A 19,246-nucleotide genomic window follows, 5' to 3' on the forward strand; every position below is an offset into this window, starting at 1 on the left:
GTAATAGGTTAATGAATTCTGCAAGAGGATTATAATTAATTGGAACATATTGCTTAATTTCAACACAAGTTTTTAATTTTTATTTATATATTATTGCATTTATATCCCACCTTTTTTCCTCCAAGGAATCCAAGGCGGCATACACAATCCTCCTCCTCTCCATTTTATCCTCACAACAACAACAACAACCCTTTGAGGTGGGTTGGGCTGAGAGTCTGTGACTGGCCCAAACCCACCCAGTGGGTTTCCATGGCCGAGTGGGGACTAGAACCTGGATCTCCCAACTTCCAGTAGAACACTTTAGCCACTACACCGGCTTTGAAGCTTATAAGGGGTCTACAGCACAATTATGTTCACTCTTGGCAGTTTCATTACCTTCATTCATTTAAAATAACATGACAGTTGTTGTTGTAAAATAAATTTAGGGTGCATAGTTTAATTCCACATCAAATTCCAACTGAATGCAGGAGACATGTAAACTTAATTGTTAACTTCAGAGATTTTACCCAGTCCAGAGCTCCATAAAATTCTATGTATGCAGTGAGGATGTGTGAGTGTATGGTGCAATTCCAGCTCATGAAAAACCAAGATGGATAAAAATCTATGATTTTTTAAAAAAATTAAAAATGGATTTTTTTGATTTAAATATTTTTTTTATTTAAAACGGATTTTTTTTAATTTAAATTGGATTTTTTAAAAATAAAATGCTTTATGAGGAAAAATCAATCTAAAGATAGTTTTCTATTTAAGATACATTATAGTCCAAAGGTTATTCATCATGAAATAAGGATTAGTTTTTAATTATGTAGCATGAGCCTGTTTAAATTTTTTGGTAAATGAATTCCATTAATCCATTCACAATGTCATGCTCTTCCAGAGGTTTCTGTGAGATTATTCTTCTCCTTCCAATAAAGTACAGCAGAAAAGTTGTCCAAATATGAATGGTTAACCTATTAAACTGGAGATAGTTCACCTCTCAATAATTTCATAATTATCTATCTATGATGTGTTTCTAATAGTATAACCAAATCAGTATTTTTTTTGATATAACTGTAAAACTAATCTGAAAAGTTGCTATTCTAAAAATGAAACCTTCATCTGGTTGTAAATATTAAGATTATACCAGCAAGAATGAGTCTTTGGTAACTCTGAGTTGTTTAAAATATATCGAGGAAGAGTACACTTTGGGGGGGGGGGAGTCACATGATTAAATCGAGTCTTTCTGAGTAGTGATCTAAATTGTGATTTAAATCATGATTTAAATCAAATCCACCCTGTGAAAATCTCTATGTGGGCACTGAAGCTTCTGCGTGAACTACACACTGCACGTAGGGGCATGGAAGGATACCCCATTCCACAGTGAGTGAATGCTGTCACAGCTTACAGCAAGCACAGAACAGGGCAGAGACGTAATCAGTTAGATTTAGACTTAGTCATACTTAAAAATAGATTCAATGAATTCAGAGGGCCTTACAGTAGTCATGACTAAAGTCCCATTGAATTATGACTAAATCTGAATCCAACCCAATATTCTGATCAGAGTTTGTGATATGTTTTGATATAACTGACTTCAGATTGATTAATAATAGTAATTTCCTATGTGCAAATAAAGGTGCAGCATATTAAAAAAATGTTGCAAAACCTGCAAATGTTCCGTAAAGATAATAGTGGTGGATTATCAATAATCAGTCAATAAAATGGTAGTATATGAATGAGTGGTAAATTGTATAATTAACAGAGAGATCCTATAGGGTGGGGGAGGGAGAATCCATAGCAGAGGAACCACCAATTCCTGAGTCCTGTTAATTCGTCAGCCAGGTCAAAGGAGGCAGTTTTTTTTACCTTTTAAACTTTTTTCCCCTTACTGCTTTGTCTTAAATCCCCCATTGCTTCTAATAGGATTACAAATAACTACTCCAGCTTCGGATTTGGCATAGTTCCACCCCATCTCCGTTCTGGGGAGAGGGGAGGCTTATCTAGGGAACAAGAAGGCTTTGGGTCTATCCCAGTTCCCCCATGGCACACCCCAGTATGCTCCCTTTTCACCTGTACTACTATTGGAGCACCCACTGTGAAGTAGCCACAGTGGTGGAGCTTTCCACTGCTGGTCAGAGGAAGACCTTCCTCTTCCGAGTGGACCTCCATCTTCACCCATGGAGGGAGTGGTCCATAGTATCCTGTGGCCCTGGGACACCCTAACTTTTCCAAATATTTGGAAGTAACAATGTAAATTAGCTCTTGGTATACAAAGGGCAATTGAATTGGTTGAGTGCCTTAGCTAGTGTTAACTTTATTCCACTATATTACAAATGTAATTTGCAATTATACTGTTGACAACGTTTGCTTTTAGAAGTACATTTTTAATGCATTATGTATCAAATTATTATTACATCTCAATTAAAATTCATGCAAATTTTTACAGAACGTATGCAAAACTGAGATTTATCGAGATGTATTACAGTCAATTCACTTACCCTAAAATCTGATTTCTGATAGGTGTAGATATAGGTATTTGTTTTGTGGAAAACATACAAGTTCCTAAGAAAAGTGAACATGTTTATTTTAGCAACAATTATAAAGAATTCTCTCCTCACACTTCTTTGAATAATAAGAACACTGAAACTAGATAATTATTGTTATTATTATTAGTAAGAGTAATTCATTTCCCAATGTATGCTGCCTAATTTGGAAAATATGTAAATACTCTGAGTCTATTAATAGCTACTGACAGACAAATTACTTTGCTTCTGTTCTAAATTCCTAATGTTTGTTTATTCTATTTGAGTTAATAGCATTATTATATTTGTTTATTTATTACATTTAATTCCTGCTTTTTTCCTCTTGCAAGGAACCCAAGGCTGCTTACATGTTCCTCCTCCTCTCCAGTTTATCCTCACAATAACCCTGTGAGGTAATTTAGGCTGAGAGTCAGTGACTGGCTCAAAGCCATCTAATGAGCTTTATGGCCAAGCAGGGACTAGGAGGGAATCTACACATCGTACTGAAGGTGCTTGCATGCGCCCCCAGTACGCCCCCAAAACGATGGTGTAGATTCCCTACCTGCAGCCCAGAAGAGATGAAGGAGGAGGCGGCTGGGGAATCCGGCCGCGTCCTTGCCGCCGCCGCCTCCCCGCCAGCCTCCTGCTGCTGGGGTAAGAGCAACCCGGGTCGGAGAGCTCGGCTTCCGCTTCCGCCGAGCTCTCCGACCCGGGTCACTCTTACCCTGGCAGCAGGAGGCTGGCGGGGAGGCAGCAGCGGCGGCAAGGACGCAGCCGGATTCCCCAGCCGCCGCCTCCTCTGTCTCTTCTGGGCTGCAGGTAGGGAATCTACACCATCGTTTTGGGGATGTACTGGGGGCGCATGCAAGCGCCTTCAATACAACGTGTAGATTCCCTCTAGAACCTGGATCTCGTGACTCTGCAAAATTGTGATCTTTTGGTTGGCACAGAAAGGGTATCACAGCAACATGTTTTTTGAATTTTATTAGAGGGCTACGCCACTTCCCTTTTACAGAGCACTCGGCTAATCATCACTTGTGCTCCATCTCAAATATAGCTGTGCAACCTTTCATCAAAATTATTAACTTCTCCCAAGATTAAACTAAAGAGAAAAGCTAACATTGAACAAACCAAGTTTAACGAGAAATATCATTCCTATATTTTAGAGAATTGATGTTACATTTAACAGAGAAGCTCACCTGACAGCATAGACATGCCTTTTATTGTCTTTAAGCCAAAGATAAAAAGCCAAAAGCCAGCAGAAAGCAATATTGTGGGTTTATAAGAAAATCTGCTAGCATATACTACAAGTAGACTGGTAAGCACTGCAGGGACTGAGAAGGCAATCCTAAACTGCCTTCACAAATTTGCCTGTTTAGAAGATTCAGTGGGTTATATTTAGAGCAAGTAAGTCATATAGCTCTCATCGAAATCAATGGGATAAATGAACCATGACTAATTTTGCATTGCTTTCAATGGGACCCAAGTATAACTAACTTGCTCTGTATTTTTAGTACAACAGTGCAATGTATTATATATATTTTTCAGAGATATGGCCCCCACAACAACAAAAACACTTCTTACTGAAAGCAAATACAGAAATCTTCATAATCCATCCATATTTCCTTGGAAATGAGGTTCTTTTCTGACTCCATTTCGTCCTGAGATTTAGTTACTATTTGGCTACTGAAAGCAGGTTCCGTTGATTCTGGAATTTGTGCTACTTCAGTACTTATTTTTTCAGTTGATTCACCTGCACAGAAAAAAATGCAGAGAGATTTCCTCAAGTTAAGAATATGCTCAGAAAAAAAAGTCTGATGCTTTACTGGTAAACTTGTATAAAACAAACAGGGCAAACTATGTTACTCTTAACATTTTAATAAAATAAGACAAAGCAAATGATATGTCCAATATATCTATATCTGCAAAGGCTAAACTATCGTTTGCTGTGACACCACATGAACTACAAAGCCAGCTATTTTTTGCAGGCACATGGACAGACTTCCTTCCTTTCTTCCATATTTTATAAACTGCTTTTCTAGGCAAAATATCAAGGAGGCTTACAATGTCACATATAGCAAAACAAGATGAGATATAAACAGAGAATAAAACAACAACAACTCATGTGCTGCATTAACAGCAGCATAGTCTCATTACAGGAAGCAATAGTTCTGTTGCATTCTGTGCTGGTCAGGCCACATTTGGAATACTGTGTCCAATTCTGGGCACCACATTTTAAGAAGGACATTGACATACTAGAATTCATCCAGAGAAGGGTGACCAGGATGATGAGGAGTCTGGAAGACATGTCCTATGAGGAACGGTTGAAAGAACTATGTTTTAACTGGAGAAGGGAAGATTAAGGGGAACATGATAGCGGTCTTCAAATATCTGAAGAGGGAGCAATACTAGAATCAATGGATGGAAATTGCAGGGAAGAAGATTTTTGCTAAACATTGGGAGAAACTTTCTACTGGTAAGAGCTGTTCAACAGTGGAATAAGCTCCCTCAGCAGCCGTGGGTTCTCCTTCATCAGAGGTATTTAAACAAAAGCTGGACGACCATCTGTTGGGATGCTATAGCTGCATTCCACACTGCAGATCCTGCATTAAGCAGGGGGTTGGGCCAGATGACTTCCAAGGTATTTTATTTATTTATTTATTACTCACATTTTTATACCGCCCAATAGCCGAAGCTCTCTGGGCGGTTCACAAAAATTAAAACCGTAATAAAACAACCATTGGAAAGGTACTTTCCAATTCTGGAATTCTAAGAGCAAGAACAAAAATAGCAAAAAAAGAAAGAAAAAAATAAACCCATCAGAAGAGAATAAATTAAACAATGCCTGCTGAAACTGCAATTAAACATGGGCAATGAGGGGTCCGCTGAGCCTCTTCCACAATCCGGTTACCATTATGGTAAAGGCCCCCATCTTCACTAACTGAATTTCAGCCAGACAAGGGCAGGGAACACACAACAAGAAGAGTTTCGGAAGCTGAGAAAACTCACATGCTATCGCTCGTGATAAAGCTTTCTTTGATAAACTACATCACCAGACCACCTGACCAAACTGTCTTTTGTTTGATGAATATCTTCTCTCTGTTTGGGTCGATTCTCTTCAATGTTCTAAGATTTAATGTGGTCGTTCCCACACACCCTTGATTCAGTTCCAAAACCCAACCTTGTTCCTCAATGTGCTTGTTTTTACTGGGTGGGGAGGGAAAGACACTGTTGAAATACAATAAGGAGGGGAAGGCAAAGGGGTCTCCACGGGTACCAACTATGCCCCTGGACACCTTTCTTGGTGCCCACTAAGGTAACCTACCCCTCCTACATTTTTTAAATTAGCATTTTTTATTGCCCGCAGCTAAGATTACTTTAAAGCAAAGTGATCTTAGCTGCGAGCAAGAAAATTTGCTAATTTAAAGCAAAGTGAGGGTCTGCTGCCATCTTCATTTCCCATGAATGTCTCTGGATCCCAAATGGGGTTCAAAGATGGCAGTCAGCTGCAGGTTGTATCTTTCCTCGCAGCATGCCCAGCTACCAAGGAAAAGAAGCGGAGAGAAAAAGTGACTCCTGTGAAAGTGATAAAAAGAGATTGAAGTAATGAGCTGGCTGGCAGAGGGGTGGGGGAGAAAAGGAGTTTGCCTTTGGGTTTCTCTTGGTATTACAAGTATGGGTTCAAAGGAGTTGTTTAGTCTACTGGGGCTCAGGTCCCTACCTCTACCATGTACTCAGTCTTTTGGCCAGGTTACCTGCCCTTTGTGAATAGCCACACCTCCCATGGCAGCTGCTTTGTGATGGTGCCCCAAACAGTTCCTCCAATTGCTAAATGTACACACAGGGCTAAAGAGATTGCCTACCCCTGCAATAAGGCACACATGTTCATCACCATACGCACACATGCCGAAACACTGCAAGTCAGCAGAGAAATCTCGGAAACAGACACTCCCCACCCCCACCCCGGATGCTCACCAAGAAAGGTTCTATACTGATCTGAATTGAGCCAAGGAGGCTTCCCCCCATCACTACTTGAAACAGGACCCTAGAACTACATTATTTTCCTGACGTTGAAGATTATATTCATCATCTTTAAAAGAGAAGGAACGTTCCATTTGTAATGGTTTTGAAGGCCATGAATTAACTGAAATAAAGGTTGCAAACATTAGGTCCAACACAGAAAAATGCTAAATAAATGAATGGAAACCTGCACCCTGTTTTTTCACCTCTAGAGGTCTCTCTACGTCAGCACTGAAGCACACTGACCATGAATGCTTCTTCATATCAGCTTTTTTTTTTTAGTAAGGAAGTTACAGAATATAGGGACATCAATATGCATCTTTGAAATGGTCTCATATAACATATATCAAAGAGATTTGTTTTCAAGAAATCACCTCCTCAAAATAGGCCCAACTGATATTCTGGATGTATTGTATTTAGGGATGTTTGAGGTAGTCAATCTTTGAAAATTCTGATAAGAATGGATCTGATCCGCATCTCCTGACCAATGTACAGATCGGAACTTAGTTATCCTCCGGCTTTTGCACTTCCCCAATATTTTGATGCAGTTCTTGGTTCAAAAGAAATGTATCAAACTAAGTTTTGCAATCTGTATTTTGAGAGAAAATACATATTTAATTTTTAAAGCATCTTCAGGTTACTGTGGAGACAGGATGGAACAGAATTATAGGTGAACATGTGTGAAAGAACTGATTCCTCCATTCCTAATTATGTTACCCCTATGTGATGTTTCTATTATCCTAGAATAGGGCCGTAAAACATTTTCAACCCCGAGGGCCTCATGTGATGAAATTTAATGAAAGTACTATTTCTAGTATTGCTGTGGTTACTAGAAAGTATGATGAATGTCTGGAGAACGTGGCTGCTCCAACTGACACATTTCTGTCAGCTAGCAATGAAAACCCATTTCAAGATGCTAGCACACCATGATCCCTTCCAATTCTTTTCTATAGGATGTCACAAGGGCTGGGAGCACATGCCACGCTAATCCACCATGAGCGAATATTTTGTCTGAATGCAGCACAGTTTCCTCAGGGTGACTTGTTAACCATGCAGTGTAGTTTCTTTTTCTTAAGCAACCTCAGCGGTGCAAACACATTTCTGGCCACCGCTGAAACCTGGTTCAGGGCTCAGTCCAGCAATACACCCAAACTGTAAACTTTATGGATAACAGATCCTAAGTATGTACTCTAGCTTTGTAAATTTTGAAATGATCTACAGTAGCAGTGCTCCAGAATGCTGTGGCTAGACTGTTGACAGAGATGGCTTTAGAGAGCATGTGATTCCCTTGTTACCACACTTTACTCATTACTAGTCTTTCTCCAGGCACAATTTAAAGTGCTGGTTATGGCCTACATGACTTGGAACCTGCCTATCTGAAAGACCACATTCCTCCTTACGAGCCTACTCAGGTTTTAAGATCATTGAGAGAGAATCTTTTTTTTTTTTGGTCCATCACCATCAGAGGCACTTTTGGTGGGGGCTTCATGGTAGGCTCTGTAACCCCCCTGCCAAGGAAGGCAAGGCTAATTCCATCTTTGTTGTTCTTCTGCCACCAAAAGAAAAAAAAAACATTATTCAGGCAGTCTTTAATCTGCTAAGCTGACTTGTTTGCTGAACTAGATTTTTAACTGGTAGGTGCTGTTTATTTCTTATTTCTTTTAATTGACGTGTTTTAATATATGTTTTGATTATCAGACATTTTATTGGTGTTTTATTATTGTTAGCTGCCTTGAGCACTATTTTTAGAGCAAAGATGGCATACTAACTAACCAACTAAAGGCACAATCCTATCGATTGAACCCTCAATTATCATAAGCACTTGAACTCGATGGCTTACAATCATCCAATACAGGGCAGAAGCACCACCCTTTCCTGCATTTTTCACTTCAGAGGGAGAGGGAAGGAAGCTGGAGAGGCCCCAGGATAGCTTGTATCCTGGCCTTTTCGTTTCCTCCCCTTTCTGCCCACCAAAATGCCCCCTTTCCCCTCTCTCTGAGGTGGCTTTTCTGACCCCAGAGAGCAGCCAGTGTGGTTCTTTCTGTGCCAGCTGCAAGGGGACAGGGAGGCAAGGGAGTTGGCTTTCCAACTCTCCCTTACGAGGTCAGAGCACCATCTTCAACCTTGGAGGAGGGACTCTGAATAATCCTATGGCCCCTCAGGCACTGTCTAGGGGTGATAGGATTGCTCCCTAATCATATTAACAAAAGAAAGAAAGTACACCACAGAAGACGAGTCAACTTGGTCTTGTAATCAAATATTTAACCAGTTCTCCATATTATCACTTATCTGTCACTTCAAGTAACAGTGTTCTTTAAAAACACACATTGTCGTCACCTTTCTCTGCATCTAGAACTGATGTAAGAGCCTAGAGATAATGGAAGATTACCTATTCAACCTCAGTTACTGAGTTCAGCATTGAGAATCTGAAACTCATGGAAAGGAGAGGAAGTCTCCTCCACCTCCTGCTGTGTGACTGCCTTTTATTGTCAGCAGGTTATTATAGAGCTGCATTAAAACATATGTGCTTAGCAGACTTCATTGCTCAGTATAGCACTGTAGCACAGAGAGAACTCCTTTAGGAAGAGGCTATTTCACACATTTTCGGGACAAAAGGCTGGTTGTACAACAAGCATGCACAATGCTGAACTCTTGTTAAATTGTAGACTGTCAACCATGAGGGAAATAAACACAAAACCAGTTTCTCTGTGCATGGACACTCCAGAGTTCAGAAGTGCATCAAATGCACTTCTAGACAAAATCTTTGTGGGGATATGTCCTTACAAAGCTTATAAAGCACCACTTCTGAAAAAAGACAGACAGGTCAAAATACAGAGTTCCAAAGTAAATGCATCTAAACCGTACTATTTCTTTAATAGTCTGTACTTGCTAGGAGATGTATCTTTTTCTGGCCTTTGCCTTTTCTCACCCCACTTGAGGATCTTTAACCCTATAAGAGGGCCTTGCATCCAGCTAAATGGATATAGTATATAGTTGACAATGAATAGAACCAAAATGACTCAAATAACCTGCTCTCCTCAAGCCAGATAATCATACTTGGTTGTCATAGAAATGAGTGGCCTTTGTTCAGAACCATGCAAGTGTACAAGTGAAGTGTTATTTTCACTATTCTGTACGGTGTTCATAGCACATATGAATGCTAGCTAAGCATGATGACAATTCTCTCCCACAACTTCTTTCATTTCAATGAGGTTTATGATTACTGCTGTTCCCTTTTTTTATTGTGAATTTATGAACAGCCACCATGTTGAGGAACCCAAGATTAGTATATTATTTCTTCAACCTCTGTTTTGGGGTTTTAGAACTCACGCACTTCTGCAGCACAAAGCTTAATGTGTGGCTTAAAAAATTGTTTTCACTTGATACTGAAGCAAAGTGGCTTACAACCAGCCTTCAACCAGCACAAACGTTCTGCAAATGCTGATTCAAATATGTATTTTGGGTGTTGGGGTGATCTCTATAATGGATAGTAATCCTGTACAATTGAGCAATGGATATCTGTAAGATAGTTCCGATAGTTCAGAATTGGATTGCAAATTAAACCTGAGTCCATTATTTGCTGACTGAACACTTCTTTACATTTTAATCGGTTACTTTCAAAACATTGTTCTTAAATAAACAATAATTTTGATTATTATTTTTTTAAAAAAATGGTTTTTAACTCGTAATCTGACATTTTCTATGATGTTAGAAAAGTTACAGCAAAGTATTTTGAAATAGTACCTGCCTCATTCAGGCTGATGTTATATAATATAACAATGCACATCATTACTTCAAAATACATTAAGAAAGAAGACTTAAGATTATATTCTTTAGAAATACATTTTCAAAACAATATTTTGTAAGAAAATTAAAGCCTAGAACAGTGGATAGCTATTCAGCTGTTAAGAGTAAATAACCCAGTTCATTACTTCAGAAAAGCACACCAAAACCTATTCCCAGAAAGCCATCAATCAGCTGTTCCACTGGTTTTAGAAGCATCAATATGTGCATGCACTTAAGAGTGGAATCTTAAATATATGTAAGATTGTGAATGTTATTATCTTTGGGAGCCATAGGTTGTCTACTGATTCTGCCTCTAATAATAATAGCATTTCTTAACATTTCTATAGTGCTTTCAAGTATTCAAAGGGTTAGGTGTAAGTGTGGCCTGCTTGCATTGGCTGCCTGTATGTTTCCAAGCCCAATTCGAAGTGCTGGCTTTAACCTATGAATGGCTTGAGGCATGGCTTGAGACCGCAATACCTGATGGAATGCCTGTCCTGACCTGAACATACCTGGACACTACGATCAACATCTGCCCCCAACCCAGAGTGCCACCTCCAAGAGAGGCTTGGAAGGTGGAAACAAGGGAGAAGGCCTTCTCAGTGGTGCCACACACACACACACCCCTGACTGTGGAATGAGATCCCCACAGAGGCCTGCCTGGCACCAACATTGTCATCCTTTCAGTGCCAGATTAAGACTGCCCTCTACTCCCAGGCATTTAATAACATATGATGGGGGCATTTGTGCCAGTTATCTAAGCAGGTCTAGTATTTTATTGCAACTGTTTCTGTCTAAATTGTTTTAAATTTTTGGCTATTTAAATTCTTATGCTGTATTTTATGCTGTATTTTTAATACTGTATTTTATTGTCTTATGAAATGTCATAAACCACCCAGAGAGCTTCAGCTATTTTATGTTATAGAAATGAAATTAATAGCATTAACAAGGAGAAGAAGACGATGATGAAGAAGTCAGTATTATTATTTATATTGCAGATAGGTGGACTGAAAATGTGGCTTGCCTAAGGCCACCTAGTGTGTTTATGGTAGAGGTGAGATTTGACTTCCTGATTCACAGCTCAATCTCTTTGACACTGTGTTACACCAGCTAACACAGACTTTTCAATGGCGGCACTGAAACGGCTAAATTCTCTCTCCAGATATGTATGCTTGGCACCTTTTAGCTGTCAAGTGAACCTTATCCTGTACTTTCATGCCTTTAAGAGCTTTTAATATCAGAGAGCAATATCTAACACACATATCAGACTTCTGTTCATACAATGGGACTCCCCTCCCTCTGCCATTTTTAGTTTTGTATTGTACACCATCTTGACATTAGATATGAGAAAGTAACATTTCTATAAATAAATAAACTCAATAAATAAATAAATACTCTATCACTTTCTATTAAAGCATACATAAAGAAAAATCATGTTTACCTTTAGTGGATCCTTCTACAGGATGCTGTGTAGCTAAAGTCGATTCCTAGAGAGTGGGGAAAAGCTTGTTTAGAACTATGTTAACATAACGGTAGGAAACAAAATAACTTTGTTCATTATGACATTGGTTCCATTGCCATACTGCTCAAACTTCCTGACTGTTAGAGCAGTACGACAATGGAACCATTTACCTAGAGAGTTAGTGGGCTCTCCCACCCTAGAGGCATTCAAAAGGCAGCTGGACAGCCATCTGTCAGGTATGCTTTAAGGTGGATCACATTGAGCAGAGGGTTGGACTCGATGGCCTTATGTTCATCTGGCCTTATGTTCATCTTCCAACTCTACTATTCTATGATTAAAATGTTTATTGTATTTCATCAATTCTTGTCCTTTTTTGTGTCACTTTATCTAGAGCCAGTTTCTCCTCATGAACTTGACCTCAAAAATTCAGGGTAATGATTCAGACCTGCAAAACTTGTGTAATGATCAGGCCTGCACAACTTAAGCTAAATGCAGTCCAGCATAATAAAATCTCCTAATTTTGTTTCCTATCTGGTTCTGCAAAAAAGCAAAGAACAAAACAAAAAACAGAGGCATTGACAATAGGTCACAGTGCACGGGCATGAATCACAAGCTGTACAGAACTGATATATTTTTTGTGTGAATATCATTATGACTACACATTTGACTCTTCAGATTTATTCAAATGCAAGAGAAAGAACTTTCTGTAAACAGAATTAGATGAATTAAGAAATCTTTCGCAACCTTCCCAGTGTACAAATGGATGATTCTAAGGGAGATGTATAAGATGGGATGACAACAATCACAGAATAAAATCTTAACCTGAGAATTGTCTTCTGTGCTCGTGGGATTCATTTCTCCATAAACGTCAATTACGCTTTCGTCATTTTCAGTGACAGAAGAAAGGTTGGAGGCTGGAAGAGATCCCCTTTTGAAGGTAGATGGTGGGAAATGTCTAAATAAAACATAAACAAATCAACTCTAATCTCTAACAGTAAAATTAAAGCAGGCTCAGCCGTCATTGGCCTGTTTTGAGGAATTAACCCCCCATTTGGGGGTTTTGTGGTGGCTGGAGGGGCACATTTGTATCCAATCCCAACTCCATTACAATCCTTGATTTCTCTATTGATGACTATATGGGCAGCAGTATGAACCAGGAAGTGACCTACCTAGACTATGAGGAGATTCTTTCTCTCTCGCTCCGTGTGTGTGTGTGTGTGTGTGTATATGTGTGTCTGTATCTGCCCCATGGTCCACCCATAACTCTTGAAGTATATTAAAAAGTATTTTTGAAAAAGCCATTTTATTCTGAAAACAATAAGCTTTTTTTAAAAAAACAGCAACTCATCTTGGTATAGAAGTATCTGGAGTTGAATAAGTCCTTCCCAAGGAGGCTACAGCTGCGTTTTGACAACACAATAGTCAATGGTGGGTTAATAGTCAACTGCACGGTTGGTTATCAGGGTACTCCCCACACAACATGATTATAATCAACAATTATGTGGATTAAGGCCAGTGTCAAGTTGACTATTAGTCAACAGTGTATTTGATTAACAAATTCTCTGCCTCCTTTCCCCCCACAGTCTTCCCACTGATATCCCATCAGCCATTGCAAGTTCTGTTGGTTCGACTATTTCACTTTACCGTCCTGCTCGTGCCCTTCACCCCAATAACACCATGTCTCTTACCTGCCCAAGAATTTCCACTTCTCTTGCTCGTCTTCGCCTGTTTTTGCTCACTGCCCCCTATGCCTGGAATTCTCTTCCAGTGCCTCTGCAGACCGCGACGTCGATTTGTTTTTAAATCTCACTTGAAAATGTTTCTTTTTTCGAAAGCTTATCAGTCATAATGTGATGATACCAGCCTATATTTCAGTTTTAATGCCCCCTACCCCGGCTGGTTCTTCCCCTCCTTGCCCTGTCTGTTACTGTGATTTTAGATTGTAAGCCATATGGCAGATTTGTTTTGTTTTGTACAGTGCCATGAACATTGATGGCACTTTTTAAATTATTATTATTAATAATAATAATAATAATTACTAGAGTGGCTGCCGCTGCTTTGGTCACACTTGCCAGGGGACTCTGTAGTCACAGAAAATAACCAACTGTGTGTGATGAAATAGTTGGCAGTGCCTAACATATGACACGATAAGCAACAGTTGTTCAAATAATCATCTCTCCACAGCGTTGGTTATATTGGTTGAATAACCAAACATGGTATGAAAAAGTCCCGACAGACAACACAATAACCAACCATTGACTATTTAACCCACCATTGACTATTTTGGTAGAATAACCAAATGTGGTGTGAAAAAGTCCTGACAGACGACACAATAACTAACCCTAACCCTAACCGCTGGTTATTGTGTCATCTGAACCCAGACTATGTCATACAGAATTTATTTTTTTAAAAATATAATTACACAGTACTGATAGCATCCTGTCGGAGTGCAAAATAATAATGAAACTTAATGAACATAATTTCTGGTGAATTTCATTGTCTTTTGGCCATTTCAGAAGTTGTATATTTCTTGATAGAATTTTTGAAGATAATTTTAATTGTATTTTCACATTTATGGCATACAATTAATCTCAGAAGCAGCCTAATTCTCTCTCCCCCTCCATCCCTCCCCCACACCTCTTTCATATTTTTCAGTGTTGTACTGTTATCAGAAAGCAATCATATGATCACAAGGATATTACAGATCTCAGAGGGGGAGATCTGACCATGGATCCTGTCACCCAGGCCTTCCCAAACACCAGGAAACAAGGTTTCCTCCTTGTTAAGGTCATAACTCTAATATCAGAGCACTTTATCAGAGAGTTTAGGATTATTCTCTTACTATATAAATTGCCACAATTCAATATAGAGTTAAATTCACTAAGTTCACTGATCGATCTACTTACGTATCTCTTGGAATAGGTATTGGAGAAAGTCTGAAGTTCAGAAAAGGACTAGCAAGCTCAATAAATTGTTCGGGCTTTTTGACCACAGGTTCTGAAAGGTAAAGGAATAAAACCAGGAGATATCTGTAATCTCTACCTATAAAGCAGAAAGTATGTGTGTGGCACATATGTCCAGAAATGTTTACCCACTTCCACATATGGTACTGCCTATAATGTTTCCTAGTGGCTTAAAGTGCTACTGCAAATATTTACACATGCAAATATTTCAAATAAATTTAGCATGCAAATTAGACAGCAGAAGTGCTCTCTTGATATTTTCCAGTCAAGTGAACTGAACTATGCTAGCATATGTTGGTAAAAGATCTGGCACCATTACATACCAACAACCTTTCCCCCTTATTTCTTCTGGTTATGCCATCTACCCAACACAAAATTCTCAGCTATATTATCTCTCTCTATTAAAATAAAAATACTTATCATTTATACAAAGTTATATGCAAAGGGATTCATTTACTTTATCTCGGACTTCCTTGCATACAACCCAATATTATATTAACCTGCATTGCAGAATTGGATGTAGCAGAGGCTGTATAGTGGTTTGCCAAAAGCAGAGTTCAAGGGCCTTGCTAGACGAGGCCTTAGCGCGCCTTCCGACCCGGTTTCCCTGCTGTGCGTCCAGATGACGCACAGGGGAATCTGGAGGCAGGCCGCGCTGAGGCCTCCTCCAACGTGCCATAAGCGAATTCGCTTGTGGTGCGCCTTTTCCCCAGCTCCGGCCTCAGGCCGGAGCTGAGGAACGTCTAGGGATTTCCGCGGCTTTTTGCGGCTACTCGCTTACTCACGAGTAGCCGCAAAAAGCCACGGACCTGCCTGGCACAGCGCTCATATGAGCGCTGTGCCCATTGGCCTGGGGGGGAACAGAGGGGAGGGCGAAGGATGGCAGGGTGGGTGGCACGGGGGCAGGGCGGGTGCGATCGCGCCGCGTGGCGCCCAAGCAAGCAGGCGAGCGGCGCTTGCCCGGGCAATGCCGCCCCATGCCAGGCATTGCCCGGGCAAGCGCTGCTCGCTTGCTTGCTCGGGTGGCGCGCGGCGCGATCGCACCCGCCCTGCCCCCGTGCCACCCACCCTGCCATCCTTCCCCCGCCCCGTAAAAATAACCCCCAAAAAACGGACTTATCAGTCCGCCGTCTTCGGGCCGCACCCGGCCCCTTTAACAACAACAACAACAAAAATGGCGGACGCCGCAGGCACTCTACGTCCCTGCGTGTCGTGCGTGTGGAAGCCTGGGGGAGGCGCGCTAATGTTAGCGCGCCTCGGCCCCGCCTCCCTGCCGGCATCAGCCGGCAGGTCTAGCAAAGCCCCAAGACAGTGTTAAGAATTAAATCATGGGCTTCCTTATTCACAATTCAGTCCCCATACTATATTGGGGGCACAGGCGGGGTTGGGGGAGACACACAGGCACTGAACCCACATCTTTCTTTCCTCCCCATCTGTCTGGTAACATGTAAAAGGGGACATGATGACATGTTTCCCTTCCCTTTCCTTGCTCTGTTTCATGTGCTGCCACTTTCACGGAGCTAGCAAATGCTAACACAATGATATCCTCACTCCTCACAGCTGCATGTTACTGGAGAGACACAGGAGCTCCTAATTCCCATCAATTCCTTATTTCGCATAATCTGGGCTTTAGCTACTGTTACACTAGCACATTGTATCTTCATTAAAGAAGCAGCTCTCTCCAAGTGACGAACAGAGGTTAAATCTTGCTAAAACCACAGGATATATGAATTACCCATAGATAATGCAGCAAGCACCTGGGAAAATTTAAAAACAACTCACAAGCATCAGGCCTGCTGTGTACGCAGTTCTCCCCTCATACTGTTCTGTACCAAATAGTGATGATAATTTAAGAACATTAATGTTCTTGTTATGTGAAAGGTTTTTTCATGTTGCAAGTATCTGTGCCATACCAGAGATGTTATTTATTCATTTTATTTGTTTTAAAACATTTATGAGTATTATGATTATTATTATTATTATTATTTATTTATTTATTTATATAGCACCATCAATGTACATGGTGCTGTACAGAGTAAAACAGTAAATAGCAAGACCCTGCCGCATAGGCTTACAATCTAATAAAATCATAGTAAAACAATAAGGAGGGGAAGAGAATGCAAACAGGTACAGGGTAGGGTAAGCAGGCACAGGGTAGGGTAAAACTAACAGTAGAAAGTAACAGTAGAAGTCTGCACAACATCAAGTTTTAAAAGCTTTAGGAAAAAGAAAAGTTTTTAGTTGAGCTTTAAAAGCTGCGGTTGAACTTGTAGTTCTCAAGTGCTCTGGAAGAGCGTTCCAGGCGTAAGGGGCAGCAGACGAAAATGGACGAAGCCGAGCAAGGGAAGTAGAGGCCCTTGGGCAGGCGAGAAACATGGCATCAGAGGAGCGAAGAGCACGAGCGGGGCAATGATCTGACTTATCCCCGAAGATAACAGTTTTAGGTGGCTTCCCACAAAGTCAATAATTTAACATTTAAAAACATCCTCCCAATTTATAAAGTAGCATAAAACACAAAAAGACCAGCAGAAAACAACACAATGGCAATCAAAATATTTCAAGTGTTTTAAAAGCATGATTTCCAAACTGGAATGCTTTCAAAAAATGGAAGGTTTTATCAGCTTCTGGAAAGTCATTAATGAGGAGTTGAGTTGGGTCTCCCTTAGAAGCTTCCAGAACCTACATACAGTCATCACAAAATGAGGAACTGAAGTTGGGTGGAAGACTGGATTATACTCCACCCAGTCTTCCGCAGGCTAGATGATTTCAGGGAAAGGGCCAATCTCCCCCCCCCCCCCATCATCTGGCCACTACCAAACAATGGCTTGTCCCATCTTGTGACCAATGTTATTTAACATCTATATGAAGCCGTTGGGATTGGTCATTAGGGGATTTGGAGCTAAATGCCATCAATACGCTGATGACACACAGCTTTATCTCCCTGTGACAACTGAATCAGGTGAGACTGGGCAGGTGCTGGACCAGTGCCTAGACTCAGTAATGGGCTGGATGAGGGCCAATAAACTGAGACTGAATCCTGGCAAGACAGAAGCCCTGTGGGTGAGTGGTTCCCGAGTCCGGGAGACAGGCTCATTGCCTGTTCTGGATGGGGTTGCACTGCCTCTGAAAGAACAGGTTCGTAGTTTGGGGGTACTCTTAGACCCATTTCTGTCGTTGGAGGCTCAAGTAGCCACCACGGCTCAGAGTGCCTTTTACCATCTTTGGTTGGTTCGCCAACTACGGCCTCTCCTGGACAGGGATAGCTTGACCACGGTGGTACAGGCATTGGTAACCTCAAGATTAGATTACTGCAATGCACTCTATGTGGGGCTGCCCTTGAAGCTGCTCCGGAAGCTGGAGCTAGTGCAGAATGCTGCAGCTCGGCTGTTGTCTGGAGCTGCCCCTTTCCAGCATGTAACTCCTCTGCTGAGGGAACTGCACTGGCTGCCTATTCGCTACTGGGCCAGGTTTAAGGTTCTTGTACTTGTGTACAAAGCCCTAAACAACTTGGGACCAGGATACCTGAGAGAGCGCCTTCTCCCTTACCAACCTGCCCGGTCACTGAGGTCATCCGAGGGCCTGCTCCTGGTGGTTCCACCTAGATCCATCCTCTGATTGGAATCCACCAGGGGAAGAGCCTTCAGCGTGGTGGTGCCCCTCCTGTGGAATTCCCTGCCTCTGGAGGTCAGGCAGGCGCCAACCTTGTACTCCTTTCGGCGCCTCCTGAAAACATCTTTATTCCAAGAAGCCGTTCTTTAACATGCAGCTTTGGATTTCTGTTTTTGCTTCTTTTTAAATTTTGTTTTAACTGTTTTATTCTGTTTTTATTTTCATTTTACCTTGCACACCGCTCCGAAATTTTTCAATGGGGAGCGGTATATAAATATTCTAAATAAATAAATAATAATAAATAAATGGCTACAGTAGCTCCACCTTACAGTTCAGTCAGGGACCCATCTTCACTTGCCCATGGCTTTCCACATTGGGAAGGACATGGGGTGGGGCAAAGCTGCCCTGACCAAAGCACTGAGTGGAAGAGCGTTCCTCCAGCCAGTACCTTGGCCAGGGCTGCTTCTCCTACCCTACATCTTTCCCATTGGGAAGGACAAGGAATATGCTAAAGGAATCCCCACGGTTATCTCTGATTATTGTTCTCCTTAGCATGCAGCTCACCCAACCTTAATTGGTAGGGAAAGTGGGCACAGATGAAAACCCACTGTAATTTCCAATCACAACTGGAGATAATGGTGGGGAACTCCTCCTACCCCTGCCCTAGTGCCAACTAAAAGTATTTAGGGTATATTGGGACACGCAAGAGAACCTCCAAAGTTGACCTTAATAGGTAGGCAGGTCAAACAGGAGAAGGCAGTTCTTCAAATACCCTAGTGCTAAAGGATTCAGGGCTTTAATATGTCTCATATTCAGGGCTGGTGCTACCATTAGGCCAACTAGGCAGCTGCCTAGGGCGCAGACCTCAGAGGGGTGCAGTACTGCCCTTTAAGGGTTGCAGTTTTATA

General features: G+C 41.2%; 1 protein-coding gene across 1 annotated transcript in view; it reads right to left on the minus strand.

The window, feature by feature from the left end:
• ADGB (androglobin) overlaps positions 1–19,246 on the minus strand; it is a 91,547-nt gene that overhangs the window by 49,464 nt on the left and 22,837 nt on the right. The window contains exons 12-16 of the mRNA XM_063125694.1: positions 14,673–14,763; positions 12,589–12,721; positions 11,746–11,791; positions 4,083–4,251; positions 2,475–2,538 (exon numbers count right to left, since the gene is read on the minus strand). Of these exons, the coding sequence (XP_062981764.1) occupies positions 2,475–2,538; positions 4,083–4,251; positions 11,746–11,791; positions 12,589–12,721; positions 14,673–14,763 (503 nt within the window). The remainder of the gene's footprint in view (positions 1–2,474; positions 2,539–4,082; positions 4,252–11,745; positions 11,792–12,588; positions 12,722–14,672; positions 14,764–19,246) is intronic.

This window comes from Elgaria multicarinata, chromosome 4 (genome assembly GCF_023053635.1).
Source record: "Elgaria multicarinata webbii isolate HBS135686 ecotype San Diego chromosome 4, rElgMul1.1.pri, whole genome shotgun sequence".
Taxonomy (NCBI): domain Eukaryota; kingdom Metazoa; phylum Chordata; class Lepidosauria; order Squamata; family Anguidae; genus Elgaria; species Elgaria multicarinata.